The sequence below is a fragment of the Phoca vitulina genome, unplaced genomic scaffold (genome assembly GCF_004348235.1).
Source record: "Phoca vitulina isolate PV1807 unplaced genomic scaffold, GSC_HSeal_1.0 scaffold19, whole genome shotgun sequence".
In the NCBI taxonomy this organism is placed as follows: Eukaryota; Metazoa; Chordata; class Mammalia; order Carnivora; family Phocidae; genus Phoca; species Phoca vitulina.
In genome coordinates, this window is record NW_022589722.1 from 14,676,661 (window position 1) to 14,704,108 (window position 27,448).

Genomic DNA, 27,448 nt, shown 5'->3' on the forward strand with positions numbered 1-27,448 from the left:
CCTCTCTGAGCCACAGTTTTCTTATTGTAAAATGGAGAACATGATGCTAGTTTTACACGATTGTTATAAGAAATGAGATAAAATCTTTACTGATCAAAGTGCTTGGCAGATGGTAAGATCTCAGTAAATGAGAGCCGCCATCATTTTCTTCTTTCATTATTGTTATTGTAAAAAAAAAAAAAAAATTAGATTCAGGACTAGTTCAGTTACTTGCCTTCTTAACCGGGCACATGGACAGTCTCTTTGAGGCTGAGCTTTCTCATCTCTAAAATGCAGGCAGTAATACCTACCTTTTCTGCCCCATGGCTTATCATGAAGACCAACGAAGATAGTACATATATGGAAAAATACTTTGAAAAAAACATACATAGCATTATTATGTCTATTATATGTTATTTCATGTCCCTTTCTCATGTTATGCCTTACTTTATTAAAATTTTAGATACATTCATCAAGTTCCTTATTTTTTACTTATGGACATTGTCACTAATATAAAGCAATAGCTAGAGTGTGGGCTGCTGAAGACTTTTCCAAGACCACACCTGTCAACTTTCCCAGATTTCAGATACAAAAAGGGTTGGCAGACTTTACTGAATATCTGCAATCCCTGCAGCTTGGATCTATTTAATTACACTGTTGGCATGGCAGAGTTTTGTTCATTTTAAATGAGAGAACATTTGATAGACAGCCCAGGAGCCCGCCCATCCATGATGCCTGTAACACCGCAGGTGCCAATCTATGTGGGTAGAGCCCAAACCACAGCAGCCAGCTGTGATCTTAGATCTGGATAAGTGCTACACGAGACCAAAAAAGCACAAAATACTCTCCCTACCTTTGGAGATAGACCCAAGTGAGTGAGGAAAAACTAACAGAATGAGCTTGGTAAATATAGGTTTGGTGAGAATCAAGAGAGTTTTGTCAGTAATATAATCTTGTTTAAAGATCATGAGTTAAGCTTGAATGACTCAGGTGCAAAAATTCTGCTTTTTGGGAATCTCAGAAATGCAGTCTTTTGTTATTGTTGTTCGGGGATATTTGTTTTTTACGTGGAAAGATATGACCTGAGTGAAGTTCTCTCTTTAGGGAGATCCATGATAGTTCCCTAAAAGGATCATCATGGATAGTTCAGAGTGCTCAGATTTTATAGGAGCTAGTTGAGCAGTTATTCTACTGAACAATAATACTGATCTAGAACAATAATAATTATAATAATAGCCAGGCTGTATACATAAAAGTAGCTAGGCAACCTACATTTTTATTTCTAATTCTTACAGCAACTTCAAGGTAGATGTTATCACTCTCATTTTACTCAGAGGTAAAAATTACTCATCCATGGTCACACAGCAGTAAGGCTAAGTTAGCTAAGCCTTGGTTTGTCTGATTGCAGAACATATCATTGTGCCATACTGAGGCTACAAGATGTTCGGATTCTGGATTTTAGAGTGGGTCCTTCCTTAAAACACTTAGTAAAATGAAAGCTAAAAAAAGCCTCTGATGAAAGAATTGAAGTTCTGTAGAGTTTCCTTTAGAAGCATTTATTAGAAAGGCCAAATCATTTCATGGGACTGAGGATGCATAGGGATATTGGATCCAATCAGAGCCCAGATCCAATCTAATCAATGGCTGTTCTGCCGATCAGGAATGCTTTATCCCCAACCTTTACATTTGCGAGGTCAGAAACCCAACTGAAATTGGCTGAAGCCAAAAGGGACTTATTGGCTCATTTCACTGGAAAAATGTACTGGAATAGCTCACGCTGTCTGAGGACAAGGGCCTCAAGGCCTAAACTGATCCTCCAGGCCTCAGATGTCTCTATTTGGCTGTCTACATGATCCTTCTTCAGAGAGGTTCTCCTCACATGATCGGGAAGGTGGCTGCTAACTGTCACAACATGAGGCTTATATCTTCTTTGTCTCCTTAAGCATGTTTTTATGCTTTTTAAAAATGCTTGGTCTACTGTTACAGAATGTCTATTTCAGAACATGTATATTGCCTAGTTTGGAATTCTTTGGAGTCAGCTGTCTTCCCCAAATACTTCATTATTTTGACCTGTGCGTGTTTGTCCCCTGGAGGTGTCAACCACTTTGGGTGATGGTCAGAGGCCAGGCACTCAGCTCCTGGTGAGTTTACAGAAAGGAGAGGACAGTGTGTCTCAGGCACCACTGTGTGCTGCACTTTTCCAGAGGACTTTCTGGTCAGCGTTTCATTTTTAAGCCTGCCCGGGAACAAAACAGAATTGGATAAAGCCACTCTTCCTTGATTATAAACTACCAGGCCTGAAATTTAAGAGGACCTGGACCGAGGAGAGAATGCCTGAGGACAGCTGGCCAGGCAGCACCTCCTCATCTCCTCAACCAGGCAGAACTCTGAAATTACCCCAACCACCAGCCCCTGTGGTTTGGCCTGTCGCAGCCGATTTGACGGGAGACCCTAACTGTCCAATGACCATTGAGGGAGAGGCTGGAGTAGAACTTGTGTATTGCTCCAAGCCAAGCTCCCACTTTGCTTGGGAACTGCCACTAAGTCTCCCTGTATCCCACCACCTCCATCACACACACACACACACACACACACACACACACGCACACACACACACACCTGTTCAAGGCAACTTACCATCTGCCTGGGGGTTTCTCAGGGTCTTTGTTTTTGTGTTTTGTTAGTTCCCAGAATCTAATATCTTGCTTTTCTAGGGTTGATTTTGGCAAAAGGAGCCATCACTCTATTTTAACTTGCCATTTTAGTAGGAACCAGAAGTCCTCATTAACTTACCCCTCCTGAGTCACATATTTCCAAGTAAGTGCAGCAGAAAAATGTCTCTCTCCAAATGTTTGTTTATCAGTCCCAGGGAAGGACTCTATAATCAATTCTATATTTGAGCCACATGCCCCTAGTGACCTACATGAGAGACATCTACTACCAGGAGAGGGGAGAAAGATAATGTGAACAGCCAAAAACAATGCCCACCACAATTCATTCCAGAATCTACACTGATGGTGCAGGCTACAACTTCCACCAACTCCGTGTAAACACCCTAATAGAGAGCACAGACCACCCATATACACCACTGGAACTCTCGGGCTTGATTTAATGCTCAGTGCATTATACAGTATGCAATATATAACTTAACACTCCCTCTGGCATATGAAATAAATTGGCTTTTGCCTTTTATCTACATTAGGTATTTGAATGCTGCTCATCTCTCCTATGTTCAAAGAAAAAGAAGGCATAAACTTTTGGGAAATTTTGAAATACTTCACACTCTGATATAACAGGAAAAGACCTGTTTATAGTTGGCACATTCTCCAAGGGATAGTAAAGTATATTTTATAGAGAGCTATAAAGCACCCAAAAAAGGTTATGCTTTATGAACGTTTCAGTCATCATTTCAATTCCGCATGACATTGGTGTGATTTATCCTGGAGGCGGAAATGAGCGTGGCAGTTTTGCAGGACGAATGTCTTTGCTTTCTGCTGTGGTGTTTGTGATAGAATATATTATCTAGCAATAAAGTAGATAGCTGTCTTTGTGTTATGTGTAATAGGTAAATACAATGATTACCTGAGGCTTTAATAAAGGTGGAAGTGGATTTTGTTAATGGTCTGCTCTGTCTTCTTTGTAATTCTAAAATCCAGAGAGCAGCCCAGAAAATGTTTGCTCAAAACTACACAAACAAAATAGCCATGTTTTCAAAGTGAATAAATGAGGCATTAAAAATAGAAATCAGGAGCCTTTAAAGCAGCAACAATAACACCTCCCTGGTCTTAAATATAAGTATATCCATATGTCCACATATAACAGTTTTTATGGTGCATAAAAGAAAAATTTTTGGCACTGTTGGGGCTGCTGATAAATGTTCAGCTAGGTGATAACCACCTAAAGGGAACAGATTCTCTCTTGCTTATCCAAACTACTTCATAGTTGGAGAAACCCCCTTCTTGATTATGATCCAAAAGGAATATCTCCCAAAGAAACCTTGCAACATTCATTTATTTTTACAGAACTTGAAAAAAAGTGTGAATTGAAATACAGTTTATGAGAAACTAGTTTAACTCTGATTCATATTGTTCCCAGGTAACCCACCTCTTTGATAATGGAGCGACTGTCTTCTTTGCTGTCTTCATGGCAGTCTGGGGTAAGTGTTCTATAGCCACGTAACTTGAGTTCCCTTTATCTGCTCTATAATATGTTCCTTCAGAAATCTGACTTTGCTCTATCTCTCGTTCTCTCTCTCTCAAATAAATAAATAAAAAATCTTTAAAAAAAAAAAAAAAAAGGGGCGCCTGGGTGGCTCAGTTGGTTGGGCGACTGCCTTCAGCTCAGGTCATGATCCTGGAGTCCCAGGATCGAGTCCCACATCAGGCTCCCTGCTCAGCAGGGAGTCTGCTTCTCCCTCTGACCCTCTTCCCTCTCGTGCTCTCTATCTCTCGTTCTCTCTCTCTCTCAAATAAATAAATAAAAAATCTTTAAAAAAAAAAAGAAATCTGACTTTGTCATGTGGCTATGAAAGGAAGAGGCTTAAGTAAATTCAGTTGACCATTCTATTAGACATGAGCTGATTAAAAATTCATTTAGTTTATTTAAAAAGTAATGTCATAGAGGGGAAATACATCTGATTTCTCTTAAACCTTCAACAGTTTCATCAACATCCCATTATTAAAGTAAAATTCACCTTCTGTTGGAGACAAAAATAAACCTTATAGTATGTCAGAAAGTCTGGTAAAGATCTAAGTACTCATAGAAGTATTTGGGACTTTCTGTTGTAAGTGGAATCTTTTCATCCAGCTAATGTATAAGTGCCCACCTCTGGCTTCCTTCCAGTTCTGGTTAAAATGAGCCCCAAAAAACAAGAGCTACTTACAAAACTGAATTGAGTTCTTCTATATCAGCTAAAGTCAAAAGCTCCATAATAACAAGGTGTGATGGAACATTCACTTAAAGAATTTCTTAACCCAAAGAAAGTACTTAACCTACTTCTTTGTAAAATGGGTTTCATAGTATCTTTCTCATGGAATCATTATAATGTTTTGATTTAGTAGTATAGAAAAGAGTGAACAAATTTAGAGTATATTTTTTTTCAATTTGTTTGAATTTTTCACAATTATTATGCACTTCCTCTAGAACTTAAAATGCCAGAATCTCTGTTTTGATGTTACAAAACTCTGCTAACTCAAGGCTTAGGCTCATGTTGTTCTTTATGTCTGGAATGAATATCAGATCTTCTCTATCTTTCAGAGACTAGCTGAATTGTCATCTTCGTCCTTTGAAGTTAATAACATTTGACTTCTGGCATTCTTTGGACACTTAAAATGATTTGCATACACAATTTATCTACCTCATAGGTTCATGTTCCTCGACGATCGTTATGGTTATTGGCAATTTCATACATTTCTTTTGAAGACAGATTCATATTTGTTGGATGGATGGATGGAGAAAAGGAAAGAGAAGGGATAGAGAAGCAAATTATCAAAAGAGTTTCTTTCTAAGACAATGAATGTGTTTAAATGGTCTCTTTGATATCAAACTGAAAATATAAAAACCTTGTTCTCTTGAGGAGGCTTGTTCTAGATATATTCTATCTTCCCTACCTAGAGATCTCCAAAGGAAAATTTCTCCCACTACAGCTCTGTTGAAGGAACATATTTTGAAACCTGTGACTCCAGCCCCTCTTATTCAGTGGGGATTGGACCCAAGACCTTAGTCAAAACATAGTGTAGTAAGTGGCCTGGAAGAAGACCTGAGGTTCTATAGAAAGAGGAACTGGAAAGATCACCCACAGGCTTATTCTCAAGAATGTGGATTGAAAAGTATGGAGAGAGACAGGGAGTTAGCAATAGGAATTGACACTGAAAAATGCAGACAGGACAGGAAGTGGGGACAAAGAAGGAAATTGAGATTGACCATGAGGTAGAAGCAGGGATCAGGAAGAATTAAAAGCAGGTTGAAGTTATGAGAAATCAGAACCTAGAAATAAGCAAAAGCAAAGTACTAGTGAAAGAGATATAAAGTAGAGGGTCCAGAAGCCCACTGGTAGCCAACTGGAAGAAAATGCAAGACAATCCCCCAAAGAGAAAGAGAGAATGTAGCGAAGTCATGTTGTTAGTAGAATATCAGGGTAAAGACGTAGGATCTCTTGTGGCTGGAGTCTCTCAAACTGCTAGCTTCTGTATCCTGTTCTGAATAGGCTCAGTCTTTTAATTCCCATGGGATTCCTGCCTCCCTTGATAGGACTTGTGAAAAGCCCTCATTATCTGTGTTATACCTTAGTGCATGTGCGTTTCTGTCCCTTGCAAACAAAGGAAGCTAATCATAACAGAATTTTGGTTATGGGACTGAGCTCTCAGATCAAGAATGTATATCTGGATTTTCCTAGAACATATTTGTATTGGTAACCATGATAGGAAGTATAATAAGCCACCCAGTGCTTAAGCTTTGCCATAGTTAAAATTGAGGATACTTTAGAAAATGTATTCATTTATTAAACCAGTGGTTCCCAAACTTTTTCCATTCATGGCACACATATGAAATGATACTATTTGCACAGCATACTGATGTACATGATACTGCCGTAAGTACCTTTGCCTTACCTGCCCCAAGAGATGAAGGGATTATTACCTCTTGCACACCTATAATCATCCCTGACATACCCATTGGGCAGCTCTGCTTTGGGCCATGAGTCTACTATGTAATGAGTTACTTCTTATGTATAGAGAATAATTTACTGGAAGAATTAATACACAAAACTCCCTTACCCACTTTAGTATTTAACCAGTTTTGACTGAAATAATGTTTTCTTCTCCCAGTTTATCCTCTGAGACTGTAGAGAAATGAAATTCTGGTATAATGACATTTGTCTAACATTTGACTTCTGGCATTCTTTGGACACTTAAAATGATTTGCATACACAATTTATCTACCTCATAGGTTCATGTTCCTCGACGATCGTTATGGTTATTGGCAATTTCATACATTTCTTTTGAAGACAGATTCATATTTGTTGGATGGATGGATGGAGAAAAGGCAGAGGTCATAATCTCCCTGACCCCTCACCCAGTACCACCATTATAAAGGGGATTGCATCCCTTCTTTGCAGGTTGTAACATCTTATGCTGGTGATAACAAATAGTTGTATTTTATCCTTGCCAACCTCAGTTGATTGGTGGTGGCTGCCTGGAGCATGGAGCTGAGAAGCTTCTGAGTTGCAAGTGGGTGGGTTAGAGATTTGACAGTCCTTGGGCCTTGGAGGGTAATCAGTAAGAATCTTATAGATATATTGTAATAACCTTTGGGCAGAAGGGAACATTTTAGGGCCACTCCAGGCAAGGCAAGCCTGGAATAATTCATCCTCTGAATTGCTTTTTCTTAGTTGACAATTTACTGCTTAAATCTTTTGTGGTTCCCAGAAATGTGATAGTTTGAGAAAAAGAATGATTTACCCCAGGTGTTTCATTGTAGATGAGTCTCTGCTTTTTGCAGAAATCTAAAATGGCCAATAATAACAGCTATGATAATAGCATACACTTACAGAGGGCTTACTATCTACTAGACACCATCCTACACATTGTACAGTATCATCTCAGTTAATTTTTATAGCAACATTTGAGGAAGGTACTATTATTATCTTCATGTGATAGATGAGGAAGCTGGGGTAGTAGCTAGAAAGTGGCAAAGTCAGGAGTTAAACTGGGCACTCTTAGCTTCTACACTCTATTGCTAGTTCATGTACTGTTTGTAACCCTATTTACTTCTGCTTCAGAGATCTAAATTTAAAGGACTGTTAAACTTGTCCCAAGCCCCATTTATACTGTTTTGCAATGGTGATGTTCTATAAAAGTGTGTCAGTTCTAATGGAGCTCAGTTTGATGGTCTCAGACTCATCTTTTATGATTGACAAGTTACATTTAAGAACACAAATGCACTTTATTTTTGGGAAATTGCTAGATACAGAGATGTTGAGAACAGATGTGAGTGGTTTATAAGACCTCTGAAGGATGGGGCTGATATGTTTATTTTGTTGCCTTTTGCTTTGTGTGTTCACCAAAGAAACAATAGGGCTCCATTTGGAACCAGTCCACAGCAGCTGGGAAGGGCCTTTGTGTGGGGTTAAAAGCTTGCCAGAACCCCACTACTTTTGTGATAGCTGGTCCTCCCGGGGACCCTCAAGGTACACTGTGAGCCTAGGGCTCTGGGCTCGAACCACAGTGTGACTCTTTCCTCAATGTTCATTTTTGTTCAGAAAGAGTCAAGAGACAAAACCATTAAGGCCTAAAATAGCTTCTCTCTCTAGGGAAAAAAAAAAAAATGAGTCATTAGGGAGCTAGATGTTGGCAGAGACTCGTCAGGAATCAGATTATCTTTCTCTTTTCTTCATTTCTGGTTTTTTTTTTTTCTCCTTTTTTTTTTTTCTTTTCCTTTGATTGCCCAAAATTAAATTGACCTCAGTAAATAAACATATCAAGGTCCTCAGTGTTCTCCGATCAAAATAACAAGATTGTGGTTATTTTAATGGAAATTCAAAGATCCTTTATATGGTTCTGTCAGTAATTTGTAAGTGAAGTAGGTCTCATTTTTGAAAATAAGTTTTATAATAATTGCCTTTTATTTCTAGATATTTATACTAATTTTATCTTTATAGTCTTATGTATAGGTCCAACAAAATATAATGATTATATATTTATATATATAAATATATATATAAATATTTACACATATATATTTATTTATTTACTAAATGCCTATTAGGTGTGTAGTTATAGTCACATACGATACCTCATCAATTTCTTATAACCCACCAGAAAGAAATTATAATCTCTGTCTTATAGATGAACATCTTGAGGTACAGAGAGCGTATGCAATTTGCCCAAGATTACCCAGCAACTGCTAAGTGGTGGAGTCTGGATTTTAAACCCAATCTGGTCTGCCTAACTCAAGTCATTCCAAAGTTTGTATACTATGTCATGCACTTTTTGTGGGATGTGTTAAGATTTTGTTACTCAGCAGACTGTGCATTCTCACTATCACTTGGCAATGGGTATACAAAAATGAGTAAGATGTTATCTCTGTTCTTTTCAAAAATCTCATAGTATGTTGAGGGAGAGATGGTAATTATAGTATAGGATATCAATTTTCCTGTTTACAATGGGAAAAATGAGGATCCATGCTGCCCACTTCCTGAAGCCAAAAGGAAAAGCAGAGATGGTTTCATCCAAAAGGAGATCCTGAAACCAAGTCAAATTTGACAAACAAAGAGTGGATTTGGAGGGAGGTGTGGAAAACATTCTGAACTGAGAACAGTGTGGGCTAGGTTCTGAAAAGGAAGGCCATTCAATGTGAGAGGGACATAGCGTACATATTAGTTTCCTAGGAGTGCTGTAACAAAGGACCACAAACCGGATGGCTTAAAACAACAGAAATTTATTCTCTCACTGTTCTGGAGGCTAGAAGTCAAAAATCAAGGTATGAAAAGAGTCAGTTCTTTTGAGGGCTCTGAAGGGATACCTGTCCCATATTTCTCTCTTAGATTCTTATGACAGTGAGCAATCCTTGACATTCCTTGGCTTGTGGGTGCATCTTTCCAATCTCTGGCTCCATCTTCACCTGCATTTTCCCTGTATCTCTGTGTCTTCACATGGCAATCTTCTTGTAAGGACACTAAATCGAATTGGATTAAGAGCCCACCCTAATCCAGTATGATTTCATCTTAACTAGTTAATCTGCAGTTACCTTATTTCCAAATAAGGTCATATTCTGAGGTTGGGGCTTTGTTAAAACATCAATATATCTTTTTTTTTTATGTTATGTTAATCACCATACATTACATCATTAGTTTTTGATGTAGTGTTCCATGATTCATTGTTTGTGTATAACACCCAGTGCTCCATGCAGAACGTGCCCTCTTCAATACCCATCACCAGGCTAACCCATCCCCCCATCCCCCTCCCCTCTAGAACCCTCAGTTTGTTTCTCAGAGTCCATAGTCTCTCATGGTTCGTCTCCCCCTCCAGTTGGCCCCCCTTCATTTTTCCCTTCCCGGTTTTCTTCTCTTTTTTTTTTTTTTAACATATAATGTATTATTTGTTTCAGAGGTACAGATCTGTGATTCAACAGTCTCACACAATTCACAGCACTCACCATAGCACATACCCTGCCCAATGTCTATCACCCAGCCACCCCATCCCTCCCACCCCCCACCACTCCAGCAACCCTCAGTTTGTTTCCTGAGATTAAGAATTCCTCATATCAGTGAGATCATATGATACATGTCTTTCTCTGATTGACTTATTTCGCTCAGCATAATACCATCCAGTTCCATCCATGTCATTGCAAATGGCAAGATTTCATTCCTTTTGATGGCTGCATAATATGCAGCCATCAAACATCAATATCTTCAATGGGAGGCACAGTTCAACCCATAACAGAGAGTATGTTGAGGGCTGAGGTTTGTTTATCATAAGACATTTGTGTTTCAACAGGGAACCTTGGCTTCACCCTGTAGACAACAGAAGGCCAACTGAAGTTGTAAGCTGGAGAGTGACATCATCTGTTGTGTTTGGGAAGTAACTCTGACAACAGCAAGAGGGGAGTGAAAGTGGGGTCACTTAGAAGGCTGTTCCAATATTCAGTCAAAATATGCAGAATCGGCTTTAGAAAATATCTAAATTACAGAATAAAAACCTTACACATAAATGTATTTTCCTAGTTTTAGTTATTTATAATAGGCAAAATAAATATCCAACAACAGAAGAATCTCTAAGGGAATTATAAACAGCCATTAAAAATTAGTCTTTCAAAGCAAGTAATAGAACACAAAGATTGTATTTTAAAAATTGCAAATACAGGATATAAAGTGTACAAATAAATGTGACTTCAAGTATTTTAAATACTAATGAAAACAAAGTGATTATGTCACAATATTAATGGTAGTTTTCTCTGGGTGAGGGGATTATGGGAAGTTTTTATCAGTTTTATTTAGGTATTATTTACATAAAATCCAGCAACTTTAAATGTACAATTTTACAAGTTATGTCAAATGTATATAGTCACTTAACCATCACCATAATGATGAGATAGAATATTTTCATCCTCCAGAAAGTTTCCTCATGACTTTGCAGTGAGTCGCTTGGCAACCTCTAACCTACTTTCTACCACTATAATTTCACCTGTTTTAGAATCTCATGCAAATAGAATCATTCAATATTTAGCATTTTGTGTCTGGCTTTTTTCACTAAGATTAATGTGATTGAAATTCATTTATGTTGTTGCAAATGTCAGTAGTCTGTTCCTTTTTAGTACAGAATAGTACTTCATTTCCTGGATATACTAAAATGTGTATATCCATTTACTAATTAATGAACATTTGGATCCAATCCAGTTTTTAGCCTATTAAAAAATAAACCTGAGAATCACTGGATATTAGAATTTTTGCATATTTGCATAAGTCTTTTATTTCTCTTGGGGAAATAACTAGGAGGAGCATTGCTTGATCTTAGGATAAGTGTCTAACTTTATAAGAAATTGTTTTCCAAATGCCTGTGTCATTTTGCATTCCCAGCAGCGTTATATAAGAGTTCAGGTGTTCCACATTCTCACAGACTTGGAATTATCAGTCTGTATCATTGTAGTCATTCTAGTAGATGTATAGTGTTATCTCACTGTGGTTTTAATTTGCATTTCCCTAATGACTAGTGATGTTGAACATGTTTTCATGAGTTTATTTCAAATCTGCTCATTTTGGTGAAGTGTTTGTTCAGATTGTTGCCCATTTGTTATTGGTTTTCCTATTTTTAAGTTAAAAGTATTCTTTATATATTTTTTCAAATATTATTCCCAGTTTGAGGCTTGCATTGCTTTTCCTTAATGGTGTCTTTTGAAAAGCAAGAGGTTTTACTTTTTTTCTTTTCTGTCTGTGCATTTAATTTTTTATTTAAGATCTTTGCCAAACTCAAGGTCTCTAAGATTTTTTTCTATGTCTTCTCTTAAAAAGCTCATAGTTTTAGCTCTTATATTTATGTTCATGAGTTATTTCAAGTTGATTTTTGTATATAAGGTAAAGTCAGATCTATTTCTTTGCCTATATGGATAGCCAGTTGTTCAGTACCACTTGAAAGATTATCCTTTTCCTCCTTGAAATCAATTGTCCATATATGTGTGGATCTACATCTGGAATTTTTTTGATCCACATGTGTGCTCTTAAAAAATCATTTTTATTCAGCTATAATTGACATATATTAGTTTCAGGTGTGCAACATGATTCAATATTTGTATATATTGCAAAATGATCACCACAATAACACTAGTTAACATCCATTACCACACATCATTACAGACTTTTTTTCTTGTTAAGAACTTTTAAGATCTACTCTCTTAGCAACTAACAATACAGGATTGTTAATTATAGTCACCATGCTATATATTATATTTCCATGGCATTTATGTTATGGTTTTATATTTTATAGTCAAAATATGTATATTTTATAGTAAAAATCTGTACCTTTTGACCACCTTCACTCATTTTGCCCACCTCCAGCCCCTACCTCTAGAAACCACAATCTGTTCTCTGTATCCATGACCTTAGGGGTTTTGTTTGTTTCTTTGTTTGTGTTTAGACTCCATGTATAAATGAGATATAAACTTGATTTAATGAAAATTCAGTTTCTATATATGGTTCTGTCAGGGAGAGCAATGCTTCCATCTTTGTTCTTCTTTCTCAAGATCGCTTTGTGTATTTAGGGTCTGTTGTGGGTCCATAAAATTTTAGGATTGTTTTTTCTGTTTCTGTGAAAAATGCCATTGGAATTTTGATAGGGATTGCATTGAGTCTGTAGATTATGAACATATTAACAATATTAGTATTTCTTCCAATCCAATTAAATGGAATATCTTTCCATTTAATTGTGTCTTCTTCAATTTCTTTCATCAGTGTCTTACAGTTTTCAGTGTACAGATCTTTCACACTCCTTGGATGTATTTATTCCTAGCTATTCTTTTTGATGCATTTATGTATTATATAAATTTTATATGTTGATTTTGTATCCTGAAACATTACTGAATTTATTAATTTTTTTATTAACAGTTTTTTTATTGGCATCTTTAGAGTTTTCTCTACATTATGTCATGTCATCTGCAGTAACAGTTTTACTTCTTCCTTTTCAATTCAGATGCCTTTCATTTCTTTTTCTTGACTAATTGCTGTGGCTAGGACTTCCAGCACTATGTTGATAAAAGTGGTGAGAGTGGGGGCATCCTTGTCTTGTTCTTGATCTTAGAGGAAAACCTTCTAGCTTTTCACCTGAGTATAATGTTAGTTGTAGGCTTGTCATCCATGACCTTTAATATGTTGAGATCCACTCCCTTTATACCCAATTTGTTGAGAGTTTTTATCATAAATGGATTTTGAATTTTGTCAAATGCTTTCTCCATATCTATTGAGATGATCATAAGATTTGTATCTTTCATTTTGTTAATGTGGTCTATCATGTTGATTGATTTATGGATGTTGAACCATCCTTGCATTCCTGGAATAAATCCCACTTGATCATAGTGAATGATCATTTTAGTGTAATGTTGAGTTTGGTTTGCTAATATATTTTTTTTTACTTTTTACTTTTTTATTTTTTTTAAGCTTTTGTTTAAATTCTAGTTAGTTAACGTATAGTATAATATTGGTTTCAGGAGTAGAATTTGGTGATTCATCACTTAGATATAACACCCAGTGGTTTGCTAATATTTTGTTGAGGATTTTGCATCTGTGTTCATCTCAATATTGGCCTGTAATTTTCTTTTATTGTGGCATCCTTGTCTGGTTTTGATGTCTGTAATTCTAGCCTCACAAAATGAATTTAGAAATGGTACCTCCTCGGGGCACCTGGGTGGCTCAGTTGGTTAAGGATCTGACTCTGGATTTCAGTTCAGGTCATGATCTCCGGGTCATGGGATCAAGCCTTGCATCTGGCTCTGCACTCAGCATGGAGTCAGCTTGGGTTTCTCTCCCTCTGCCCCTCCCCCCACTCGCTCATTCTTGTGTGCGCACTCGCTCGCTCTCTCTAAAATAAATAAATCTTAAAAAAAATGGTATCTCCTATTTTTTGGAAGACTTTGAAAAGAATTAGTATTAAGTCTTCTTTAAATATTTGGTAGAATTCCCCAGTGAAGCTGTCTAGCCTTAACTTTTGTTTGTTGGGATATGTGTGCTTTTATGGCAATAACACACTGTCTTGATTATTATAACATAATAGTAAGCTTTGAAATGTTATTCTTTTTAAACATTGTTTTGGCTATATTAGGGACTTTGCATTTCCCTATGTGTTTTAGAATCAGTTTGTCAGTTTCTACCAGAAAAGATGCTGATATTTTTACTGCGATAGAGTTGAATCAAGAGATCATTTTGGGAAGGTTGAAAACTGAGTATCAAATATGTCTATCCATGAACATTATTTAACTTTTTATTTAAATGATCTGTAATTTCTCTGTGCAATTTTGTATTATTTTCAGTGTATAGTTTTGGATATTTTGTTAAATTTATCACTATTTAATATTTTTGATTTTTTATAGTTTTATTTCTGTAATGTTAATTTCCAGTTGCTCATTGCTACTATATAAAAGTAGAATTGATTTTTGTACATTTACCTCATATCCTGTAAATATCCTCACTTATAAGTGCTACTAGCTTTCTTGTAGATTCCTTGGGATTTTCAACATAGATGATTATGACATTTATAAATAAATACAATTTTGTTTCTTTTCTAATTCATATGGGTTTAATTTTTCTTACTTTATTACACTGACAGAATAATGTTAGATAGAATTTATGACATCAGACATCATTTCCTTGTTCTCAGTGTTGGGGGGAAGTATTGTCTTATACTATTAAGTATAATGGGAAATACATTTTTGTAAATATCCCTTTATCGAGTTTAAGAATTTTACTTCTATTTCTAGAGACTGAATTTTTATCATGAATGGATATTGAGTTTGTTAAAAGTGTTCATCTGTATTAATAAGATAATCCTGCTTTTTAAAAAGATGGTTGATATATTCATTAAATTGATTCACCTTCAAATACTACAGTGACATTGAATTCCAAAACAAACCCACTTCATCATAATATACAGTTGACTCTTGACAGCGTAGAGATTAGGTTCATCAAACCCTGTGCAGCTGAAAATCTACATATAACTTTTGACTCCCCCAAAACTTAACTACTGATAACCTACTGTTGATTGAAAGCCTCACCAATAACATAAAGAGTTGATTAACACATATTTTGTATGTTTATATATATTATATACTGTATTCTTATAATAAAGTAAGCTAAAGAAAAGAAAATATTATTTAAAAAATTGTAAGGAAGAGAAAATACATTTATAGTAACTGTATCCAAAAAATCATATAAGTGAACCCACACAATTTAAACCCATGTTGCTCAAGGGTCAACTGTATTATCTTTTTTTCTATATTTCTGTATTTGATTTGCTAAAATATTTTTAGGGTTTTTGCTTCAGTTTTCATAAATGTCTATAATTTTCTTCCAGTGTTTTTTTGGTTATGCAGTAATGTGGCCACATAGAGGAAATGTTCTTTTTTCTGTTTTCTGGAGAAGTTTACATAAAAATTATATTACTTCTTTTTTATATGTTTGGTAGAATTCACCAGTGAAGCTGCTTGGGCTTGGAGTTTTCTTTGCAGGAAAGTGTTTAATACAAACCTACTCTCCTTAACAGATATAGAGCTCTTTAGATTATCTATTTCTTCTGTCTTCAAGGACTCTATCATTTTATCTAAACTTGCGAACTTATTGGCATAAATTTGTTCATAATAATCTCATATTTTACCTTTGGTGGAATCTTTTGTGATATAATTTTGTTCATTCCTGAAATTGTAGTTCATGTCTTTCTCTTGTTTTTCTGTTCATTCTGCATAGGAATTTATCAATTCTATTGATCTTTTCATGAACAAGCTTTTGATGTTAATGATGCTTTTATATTGTTCTTATGTTTTCTTTTTTTTAATTAATTTCTGCTGTTATGTATCCTTCCTCATGCTTACTTTAGGTTTAGTTTGCTCTTCTTTTTTAATTTCTTAAGGTGAATGCCTAGTTCACTAATGTGAGACCTTTCTTCTTTTCAAATATGAGTTTAATGCTATAAATTTCCTCTAAGTACTGCTTTAGTTTTATCCTCCACATTATATTTTCATTTTTAATGAGTTCGAAATATTTTCTAATTTCCATTCTGATTTTCTCTATGACCCATGAGTTATATAGAAGTGTGTTGTTTAATTAAAAAAGTTTGGGAGATTTTCTAGGTATCTGCCTGCTATTGATTTCTAGTTTAACTCAGAGAACATATTTTGCATGATTTATTCCTTTTAAATTTACTGAGATTTGTTTTATAGCCCACAATAAGGTATCTCAGCAAACGTCCCATGCCCATTTGAAAAGACTATATATTATGCTGTTGTTAAGTTTTATGTTTTGTAAGTTTCATTTGGGTCCACTTGGTTGATTATTTTGTTTTAGTCATCTGTATTTATACTAATTCCAACTTTATTTGTGGATTCATCTAGTTTGCCTTTCAGTTATATCACATTTTGCCTCATGTATTTTTAAATATAGGATTGTTATGTCTACTTGAAGCCCCTTAGTCATTATGAAATTTCCATCATTATTCCCGATAATATTTCTTGTTTTCAAGTATGCTTTGATATTAATATTGCCATGCCAGTCTTTCTTGATTTGGGTTTGTGTGATATATTTTTCTTTCCTTTACATTTACCTATCCATGTCTTTATATCTAAAGTGTTTTATACACAGGTAATAGTAAGTCTTACTTTTATCCAATCCAGTGATCTCTGCTTTTTCATTAGAATTTTTATACCATTTACCTTCAATGTAATTATCAATACATTTGGTTTAAATATACATTCTTTTTATTTGCTTTATATGTGTTATTTTATTTGTTTTATTTTACATCATTTTCTCTCCTTTTGAATTAGGTATTTTCATGATTTAATTTTTTTTCTATTTATTTTTTTTATTATTATGTTAATCACCATACATTACATCATTAGTTTTTGATGTAGTGTTCCATGATTCATTGTTTGCGTATAACACCCAGTGCTCCTTGCAGAATGTGCCCTTTAATACCCATCACCAGGCTAACCCATCCTCCCACCCCCACCTCCCTCCCCTCTAGAACCCTCAGTTTGTTTTTCAGAGTCCATCGTCTCTCATGGTTCATCTCCCCCTCTGATTTCCACCCCCTTCATTCTTCCCCTCCTGCTATCTTCTTTTTTTTTAACATATAATTCATGATTTAATTTTATCTCCACTATTGATTTATTAGTTATTAAAACTTCTTTGTTTTACTCTTATAAGGTTATTCAAGGATTTATAATATACACCTTTCATTTATAACAGCCTTCTTTCAAATAATATAATGCTATTTCACATGTGGTATGAGAACTTTAAAATGGTATATTTCACCTTTTATTTTCTGTCCCTTGTATTATTATTGCCATATACTGCTATTTTTGTCCTATATCTTACTGCTATTCTTGTTATATATTTTACTCTACATGTTGTAAACCTCTTGATACATTGTTATTATTTTGGCTTTCAGCAGGTAATTATCTATTAAAGAGATTGAAATGAGGAAAAAATTCATTTACCCATGTATTTTATTTACTTGTTTTTATGTGCTCTTCCTATCTTTATATTAATCCAGATTTCCATCTGGTATCATCTCCTTCTGCCTGAAAAACTAAAGTTCTTATAATGCAGGTCTATTGGTAATGAATTTTCCCAGATTTTTAAGATCTAAAAATATCTTTGCTTCACTTTAATTTTTAAAAGATATTGTTGCTGGATGTAGAATTCTAGGTTGGCAGGGGGTTTTTTTCTTTCAATACTTTAGAGCATAGGTTCTTAATCAGGAGTGAATTTTGCCTCTCAGGAGACATTAGACAATGTGTAGACACATTTTTGGTTGTCATAACTGAAAGAAAGGAGTGATACTGCCATCTGGATCTAGTGGATAGAGGTCAGGGATGCTGCTAAATGTCATACAATACACAAAACAACACCCACCCCACCCCCCCAACAAGGAATTAAATGGTCTACAATATCAATAGTGTTGAGTTTGAGAAACATTGCTAAATTTACAGTCTTTCTTTTCCTGAAGTTATATGGCCTTGTTGAGTTTCTTTTGGAAGATCATCTGACAATTCTATCTCAGATTATCATTTAATCTGAAGATTAAAGTACCACTAACATATGGACTGTTTTTATGTAGAAAAATGACTTAATATTTTCAAAACCGTTGACACAATGTTAATTGTGTCAAGATTGAAAAACCCTGCCTTAAGGGATGCCTTTCCATTGTGTGGAGGCGTGCACAGTTTTTTATAAGATGTCTGCTGACCTTTTCTTTCTTTTTTTTTTCTACATAAGATTTTCCTCCCTTGTATCTGCTTTGAAGATTTTTTACTTATTCTCAGGAATTTGACTGAGATGTGCTTTGTTGTCATTTTCTTTGCGTTTCTTGTAATTGTGGTTCATTAAGTTTCTTGCATCAATAAGTTTAATTTTTATCCAATTTTGAAATTTTTCCAGAATCACTCAATATTCTATAGGTCAGTTATGCCTCGTTCACATTTTTCATTCTTTTTAGTCTTTGTCTCATCTGTAATTGTTTCTATTATTTGTCTTCAGATTCACTGATTTTTTTTTCTGAAAAGTCTAGTCTTCTGTTAATCCTATCCAGTGTATTTTTCTTTTCATAACTTTCAATTTCCATTCTCAAATCTCAGTCAGTTGGGGCTTTTTATGCCTGGTATTACTCTCCTCATTGTGTTCATGTTTTTGTCTATCTTCCTGACATACAAAGCATACTTATAACAGTTGTTTTATCACCCTTGTTCTATCATTTCTGTCAGTTCTGGGCTATCTCCCTGGGATTTACTGAATTTTCTCCTGTTTATAGGCTTTATTTTCCTGCTTATTTGTATGTCTGGGAATTTTTTATTAAACACTGAAGAGTGTTGAATTTTGTTTTTTATTATGTTTCCTTACTGTTGGACTTTGTTTAGGTATGCAGTTAGCTCTCTTGCAGCCCAGTTAAATCACCTCGAGACTTGTTATTAGCTTGTTAGGGTAGGTCCAGACCCACTACTAAGAGATGATCTTTATGAGGTCTTGTATCAGTTCTGTGTGTTGCAACATCTCTGTACTCTGACTGGTGGGATTGGAAACTTCCTTTAGCCCTCTGAATTCTGAGGATTGTTTAGCTACCATCAAGCAGCCTCATCTAGTTTCACCCCATGCATGTAAAGAGGAGAAGGAACTTCATTGCTGATACCTTGAGCTTTCTTTCAATATAGCTCCCTTCTCTCTGGTACTCTGCCCCACAAATTCTTGCTACCTCACTCTCCCCACTCTAATCTCCCAAGCTCAGTAAGACCACTAGGCTCTGTTTGGGCTCAACCATCTGAATTGTAGCCTGTGAATGACCTCCAAACAATGAGCTGGTGTGATCCTAAGGCTCACCTTACTTATTTCTTTTCTCTCAGGGATCACAGTTCTGTACTATGTCTTGTCCAGTGCTGAAAACAGTTGTTTCTTATATTGAAGCCATTAATCCTTATGGGTAGAAGCAAAAATCCTCAGTCTCCTGTAGCTTGATGGCTTTTTATAGAAGGGAAGCATACACTCAGGCAGGGCCTCAGAGAACTGTGGTCACTTGGGGAAACTGCCATTACCCATGGTGTCTCCTCATCTTTACCAGTTCAGAAGCACTTTTGGAATACCCAAAGCTAATTGGACTTGGGCAAACAGAAACCTCTTCTAAACTCTGCAAGCACTAGTGCATAATCCAGAATGTGAAAATGCAAGTATATGGTAGAGAATATTATTTTATAATGACCATCTAGAGCACCTTCTTCCTGTGTCAGAATACTTAAGAAGCTGAATTAATCATCATATGTTGTTTGAGCTTGGAAATCAGTGTAGCTAGCGAATCCCTAGCACATCAAAAGAATACAATTAATAACTGTTAAATGAGTGAAAAAGGGGAGCAACTATTTTTTTTCTGTTGAATACTTAGTCATCTTTATTTCATTTCATAGAATACCCCAGAGACCAATTTATGTCAGGATACACTTCTAATACCCTACATCAGATTAAACTGCAAAATTTGTATCCTTAGACCCTTGTTTTTCCTAAGTTACAAGTTGGCCACCGCCTATCTGGATACATTGACTTTCTCCAGAACGGTTCTAATAACAATAATTAAGCTTCAGCTTCTTAAAATATAGTCACATTCCTGTTTTTTCCTGGATCCTGAAATTAATTTCATCTTGGCATTTTGGGGTGTTACACAAACTCTCTAGTCACTCATTTACATTCACTTGCATTATTATTGCCAAAGCCCACCTCAAATATTGTAAATTAGCAACCAATAAAAATACTCTGGTCCTCACCAATTTTAAAAATATACAAATAAACTATTATTTTGAAACTGAGATAGTTCACATGAAGATACATTTTTATAGTTTCTCTTGAAAAATTTGAAGATCTGGCCACAGTGCCGTCAGTGGAAACTGAAGAACACCTATCACTTTACTTGGTGCACACACTCCCCAACTGGTCCCATTCCCCACCATTCCCTATTGTGTGGTTTCCTCTTCTAGGTTTTGTACTGATCTCTGGTCATTTTAGCATTTGAGTTTGTGACTCCTTATTAAGCTCATTCATTATGTGTAGGTTTTATGAGTTAAGCTCTCGGGAGGTGACCTCATTCCTCTATTTCTAAGTTCTTGGGAAGCACATCCATGTAACTTCCCTGTACCTTCTCCAAATGAACATTCTCAGAAAGTTATAAAGGACATAAATAATGAAATCATTAGTATTATTCATTTCACTTTTAAAAAGAAGGAAATTAGAATTGGGAGAAAAATGACTATGTGTAATTTCCTAGGAAGAGAATCATGTTGACCAGGTTTCTGAAAATGCTTTGAGTCATCAGACAGCAGGTCACTTTTCTGAAATAAAAATCATCCTTCCTTTTTCCTATATACTGCCTATTTTATTTCTGGCCACAGTCTAACAGAAGTTAGGCTATAGGATCTTTAAGCCCTTGGGATTTTTTCAAAAATAAGGAGTAAACGTGTCTTTATAATTAATTTTCTAGCATTAGACACAATTCTCTTCTGAACTCCCAGGCTAGAAATTTTCCAAATGAAGGATCAAATTAGGCTTTTGAATACCTATTATGTTACCAAAGGGCAAAAACTAGCAGCATGTATTCCTAGCATCTTTGGGAATAAATGTGGGTTTTTCCAGGCCTCTAGAGAAAAAGCATAGATCTAAGGGAAAAAATAGAGAGTAAATGCCAGGCTCTCACAGGGAACCTATAACCTGAGGTATGGTACTTTGGTTTTTATAACTAGTTTCAGCAAAGTCCTCCTCTGGTTCAAAGAGTAGGCTTTCTTTTTCTTTTCGGCTTTTCCTGATTCAATAGAAATTAGAAGCCCCAGATTAGACTGTGACCTTCTAGCTATAAGACAGATAGCATCCCTGGGTCTTACCCTAAATGCCAGTTGCCCCTAGTCATTGTAATAGCCCAAATAACCCTGTTATGAATTGAATTGTGTCCTCCAAAATGATATGTTTAAGTCCTAGCTCCTGGTACCTGTGTAAATGACTTTATTTGGAAATAAGGTCTTTGAAGATGTAATCAACTTAAGACAAGGCCATACTGTATTCCCAGTATGGCTGTTGTCCTTACAAGAAGAGAAAATGGAGAGACAGACACTCACAGAGTAGGATGCTTTGTGAAGACAGGCAGGGAGATTGGAATAGTGCTTCTGCAAGCCAAGGGATGCAAAGATTTCTACCAACTACCAGGAGCTAGGAAAAAGGCATAGAAGATACTCTCCTTCAGAGCCTCCAGTAGGAACTAACCCTGCCAACATCTTGATTTTGAACTTCTAACCTCTAGAACTGTAAGAGAATAAATTTGCTGTTTTAAGCTCCCCCACCAAAAAAAAAAAAAAAAAAATCATATTAGGCCCAAATCCCAGTTCTGTCATTTACTTACCCATGTGACTTCTCTGGACCTCAGATTCTTCATTCATAGGATGATGAAAATAATACCCACCTTGACAGATTTTTGAGAAAATAAAACATAGTACCTAAAATGTAATAAATTTTTACTATACAGTGACTAAATAGTGCAGTATTTCAACCCTGCCATGGAACCCAATGGTATGCAGCTTAAAGGGGAGATTTTCCTGCATAAGACTCTCAAAATGCCTTAGGAAGGTGACAAAAAAATAGTAACTCAGTGGGTTTTTTCTTCCTGTTTGCAAAATGTTAACCATGGTTGTACTTTCCAAAAAAAAAAAAACCTGTATCAGTTAGGATGACTACAGTTAACTGCTGTAATACACAAAAAGCAAAACCTAGATGTTTAGTAGAACCCATGCACATGAGGGGCACCTGGGTGGTACAGTTAGTTAAGCATCTGACTCTTGGTTTTGGCTCAGGTTGTGATCTCAAGGTGTGGGATCAAGCCCTGCCTCAACCCCCCTTCCCAACCCCCCCCCCCCCCATGCTTGCTCTCTCACGCTCTCTCAAATAAAGAAATCTTAAAAAAAAAAATGCACATGAAACCCAGCCAGGTGTTTCTGGTTGTCAGCCTTCTACATGGTCATTTAAGTACCCAGGTTCCTTTTATTCTGTGGCTCTATCCCCTTCTGGATCCTTAGAGTCCTCTCCATTCACCCCTCAAAAGAAGAAAAGAAGGATAGGGGTGATACAATTCCTAATTTTTTAGTCCAAAACTAACATAGATCACTTCTGTTTACTTTCCATTTACCAAAACGTGGCCACATCTAACTGTACTAAAGGCTGGAAAATGTAATCTAACTATGACTAGAAAGATAAGAAATGGTTTTGGTAAATGCATAGAAGTCTGCCACAAATTGATTTGAAATTGACTATAATTGTTCTATTTAAGAAAATGATAATAGAGGATGGCCTGCAGAACACTCTGTCGTGTCCTTTTTGTGTCCTTTATGGGCTACATGTGACAACCTTCTCACCTGTGTACAATTCTGAGCCACGTATCCTGGTATTTGAACACAAACCTACCTGAACACTAACCTTGACCCTTCCTATACTTAAATTCAGAAGTCTCAGATTTTTCTAATGCTGTGAGGGTTGTTATTTGGCATTGATGTTAACACATCGGATGAACTTCATTTGTGGGTAGATTAGGTAAGTAGTACAACGTGGTATAGAGTAGAAAAGGGAGAGAAGAGAGCACTCAAAGCTCTGTCTTATCACTAAAACTAATAACGTTTCAGATTATTGTGGCTTGATATTGCCCTATATAAAATATGTAAGGGAAGTAACTTGTAAGTTTTTTCACCTTTATGCCTCATGCAATGTCTCAGTGATTGAATGGGGTAAGCATTCCAGATTGGCAGATGGCTTTGCACCACAGGATCATTCAGGGACTCATATTCCTACAAAGAAGTTGTTTACCATCCTCCCAGACCTTGACATCATTTGCATAATATCGTCTGAGTTGTGTGGGCTCCGCCTATCCAAAAGGGTAAAGAGAATGTGGAAGAAGCACCCTCACTGTCTTAAGATATCAACAGGCAAGTGGCATACGTCACATTGTTCTGTTCACACTCCACTAGTGAGAACTGTCCTTTGGCCATATCTAACAGCAAGGAGATCCGAGAACTACGGTATAGATGGGCAGCCATGATACCAGCAACAGTCTTTTACTGTGGAAAAAGGCAAGAATGCATCTTAGAGGTAGGTAGTCCTTGCCACAGGGTCCATGCAACCAAGTAGTAGGAGTAATAATTAGAATAGAATGTTATTGGAGCACCTGGGTGACTCAGTCCATTAAGCGTCCAACTCTTAATTTCAGCTCAGGTCATGATCTCAGGGTCATGAGATTGAGCCCAGCATCAGGCTCTGTGCTGGGCGTGGAGCTTACTTGGGATTCTTTCTCGCTCTCTCCCCCTGCCCCATTCCTGTGCTCTCTCTCTTTCTCTCTCTGTAAAAAAAAAAAAAAAAAAAAAAAAAATCACAAGATATAATTGCATGTTTTTCAAACTTATACCCTAATTTCTTCTAAGATTTAGATAAATAAGAAAAGAATAATTTGTCACATTGCTTTCATTTTCATGACAGCATGTCATTTGTACATTTACCGTGCCTCTCTGGATGCCAGTCACTGTGCTAGACCCTGGGGATATAAAGACAGCTAATATATAGCCCTTATTCTCAAGAAGCCCACAATTAGTGATAGACACTCTCAAGTTTTTCTCTTGTTTTTTAGGTGCTGAATGCTATGCTCAGCACTGACCTAGAGTTACCTGCACAACTCAGCATGTGTATAGAAAAGGTTCAAAGGGAGTGATTGCAGAACACATAGGGCCAAATCTGGAAGCAAGAGTGGGATTGGCTAAATGGACCCAAACAGGGAAGAACACTATAAGCCGAAGAAACAGTGTAGGCAACGCTAAGAAATTCACGTCACAGCTCACCTGTGAAAACTGCTAGTGAGGTAGCCTGGAGTCTAGGGTACAAGTTAGGGCAGAGAGTTAGACACAGGCAGAGTCATCAAGAGCCTTGCATCCTGGGCTGGTAATGGGGGCTTTTTCTGTAGGTGGTGTGGCTCCTTGATACCCACACCTGGTCAGACCTTGTTTTCAAAAAAGCATTATCTACATAGAAAGATAGATTGGAATCTGAGAAGTTCAAAATGCTAGCAGTAAGGTTAAACCTTCTGATACTTTGAGAAAAAGGTATTTTAGACCAAATTTTTGTGGAAAGAATTCCATAGAGTAGAAAATCTTGACAAAACACTTAGAAATTTTAAGCCTTTTGAGAATCAATCCATAAAAGAAATAATAGTTTTTAATCAAACTTATAGTACTGAGTGATACAGTGGTAGAAGACAAATATGTATATTAACATAAAGCCGGCTTCAAAGGAGACAAAGAGGAAAATGTGAATTCACGATGTAAGGCGGCATGTAACTAGATACGCTCAAAGTGCAGTGGGCTCCTGGGCCTGGGAGTATTTAGGCAAGGAAATTTAAATCATGGAATAATAAGGGTGTGGGATTGAATATTTGCCTTGAACGGAGACAACCTGTATTTGATTATATCCTAGTTCATGGTTAGAGATAGCAGCAGATTCTTCCTCAGATGTATTTTCACACAAAAACACAAAAGAATGGCAATTGTACAAGCAACTAATTTCTTCTCATCCTCCCAAGTCACGGAAGGGAGGAAGAGGATTATTAGCCACAAAAGGGAATTACTGAGTAGAGCTTCTCTCTCCTCCAGGCAGGATTCAGCACATGCTAGGGAGAAGAAAGGGTGGAATATTTCTGACAGCCACTGGTCTGTCGTAGAAGTCAGTTCCTTCAGATGAGACCCCCAGGTGGGGTGGTAGGGCCAGTAGGACAGACTGGATGCGTCTCCTGTGGCCTTAGGCTGTCCTAGAACGGTCCCCCATCAGGCCTTTCTGAGGCCAGAGTGTACAGTCCTGACTAAAGCCCTGCTTTAGAAAATCCTGCCTACCAGGTCGGCCCTGGACCCTTGCCTCTGTAAGTCTAAGTACCATAGCAAGGCCCAAGAGAGATGGACCCACAAGTTCTGTCTCTTGGATGTCTCTATGATATCTTGTGTTGCAGTCATCCTCCAAGTTTGAGCGTGTGTGTATATATGTGTGTTCTGTGTCCTATCATTTGGCTTGTAACTTCCAAGGCAGCGAGATTATGTCTTGATTATTTTTTCCCCTCTGTCATTGTATAATAATTGAATTGAGTAGAAAGTTACTTTGCCTGAATGAGGATAAACCTCCAGATTTCCCTGGGTGGGAAAGCCAGCTACCCCACGCCTCATTAAAAAAGGTTCTTAACGGAATTTGCACACTTTTTCCTTTAATGTAACAACAAAGAAATAGTTTGGGGGAAAAAAGAGTAAAATAGTAAAATTGTTTCTTTCAATAAAAAAGTAAAATATGCTTTACATAGATATTTGTTGTGAAGAGGATTTGGGACAGCATCACTACCGGTCAAATACATGTAAACTGCTAAGTTTTATTTTTGCTTTTCTGCCCTTACCTGTCCCCTTGCTTTTAAAAATAAATACTCTATCAATGAGCAAGATGTTGGTAACCTAGTTTTCTGTATTTTTATATCCCGGGAGCTTTGTTATTCTAAGTCTGTTCTGCCTCGACTTGAAAATCAGCTTAATTTAATTCTAAATGAAATCTCTAATTTTTCATTATGTTTGACACAAGCTTAGTAATTCTCAGAAAAGGTCCTTGTTAAATGAAGCTGAGCTAGAAATTCTGATATTCAAGGATGCTACACAAACAACTGTCATTCTCTGCAATGACTTCATTATTCAGTGACAGTTAACAGCACTGTTTTATTTAAAAACATCTTTGTGTTTCTCTGCTTGTTCCAGCGACAGTTTTCCTGGAGTTCTGGAAAAGAAGGCGAGCCGTAATTGCCTATGACTGGGATCTGATAGACTGGGAAGAAGAGGAGGTTTGTATTATTTACATCAGAATTTTTCAAAAAGCAAATCAACAAACACACAGTCCTCTTGAGTTACCCCTCTGCTCTGTGACAGAAGTCAGGTTAACTCATAAAGCATTTCAATACCTGTCTTTGCAAAAAACAAAAACAAAAAAAACTTCAGGTAGTATAAAAACGAACAGAATTTAAAAGAAGGAAAAGACAATATTGTGATTGCTTTGTAGTTTAAGATTCTGTGGCTCAGTAAAGCATTTCACTTGTAGGTAGAGACATCAGAAGCATTAATAGTAAGGTTTGTTTAGTTTTCTTAAATGGTATCCATTTTCTTTACTTTAGCAGGGAGTATTAGTCTTACAGCTCTAGGTACATGGAAGGAAACCTCGTGAGAGAATTCCAGGGAAAAGTTTCTGTGAGCTCTCCAGAAACCTTGGACAGTGCCCAGAGCTGTAAAGGCTCAGAAGTATGACCTCAAGTCCATAAATGCTGAGGGGAAACCACTCCTCATCAGGCCTCCTTGGTAGAAATGTCTAAATGCCTCTTATTCTAGCCCGTGGTACTCAGATTGCAATACAGAAAGCCCTAACTAGCTTCCTGACTTCTTCACAGAGAACCCAGTGTATTAGTTTTCTGGGGCTGCTATAACAAAGGACCACAGACTGGGTGGCTTAAACAACAGAAATTAGTTGCTCACATTTCTGGAGGCTGGAAGTCTGAGATCAGGATGTTGGCACAGTTGGTTTCTTCTGAGGGCTGTGAGGGCAAGATCCGTTGCAGGCTCCTCTCCTTGTCTTGTAGACAGCCGTCTGCTCCCTCTGTGTTCACATCATCATTTCTCTGTGCATGTCTGTGTCTAAATTTTTTGTAAAGAG

At 36.6% G+C, this 27,448-nt stretch overlaps 1 protein-coding gene across 3 annotated transcripts in view; it reads left to right on the forward strand.

Moving 5' to 3' along the window:
- ANO4 (anoctamin 4) overlaps window positions 1-27,448 on the forward strand; it is a 350,573-nt gene that overhangs the window by 262,906 nt on the left and 60,219 nt on the right. For all 3 annotated transcript variants that reach the window (XM_032416461.1, XM_032416459.1, XM_032416460.1), the window contains 2 exons: window positions 4,075-4,135; window positions 26,506-26,588. In XM_032416461.1, coding sequence (XP_032272352.1) covers window positions 4,075-4,135; window positions 26,506-26,588 — 144 coding nt within the window. The remainder of the gene's footprint in view (window positions 1-4,074; window positions 4,136-26,505; window positions 26,589-27,448) is intronic.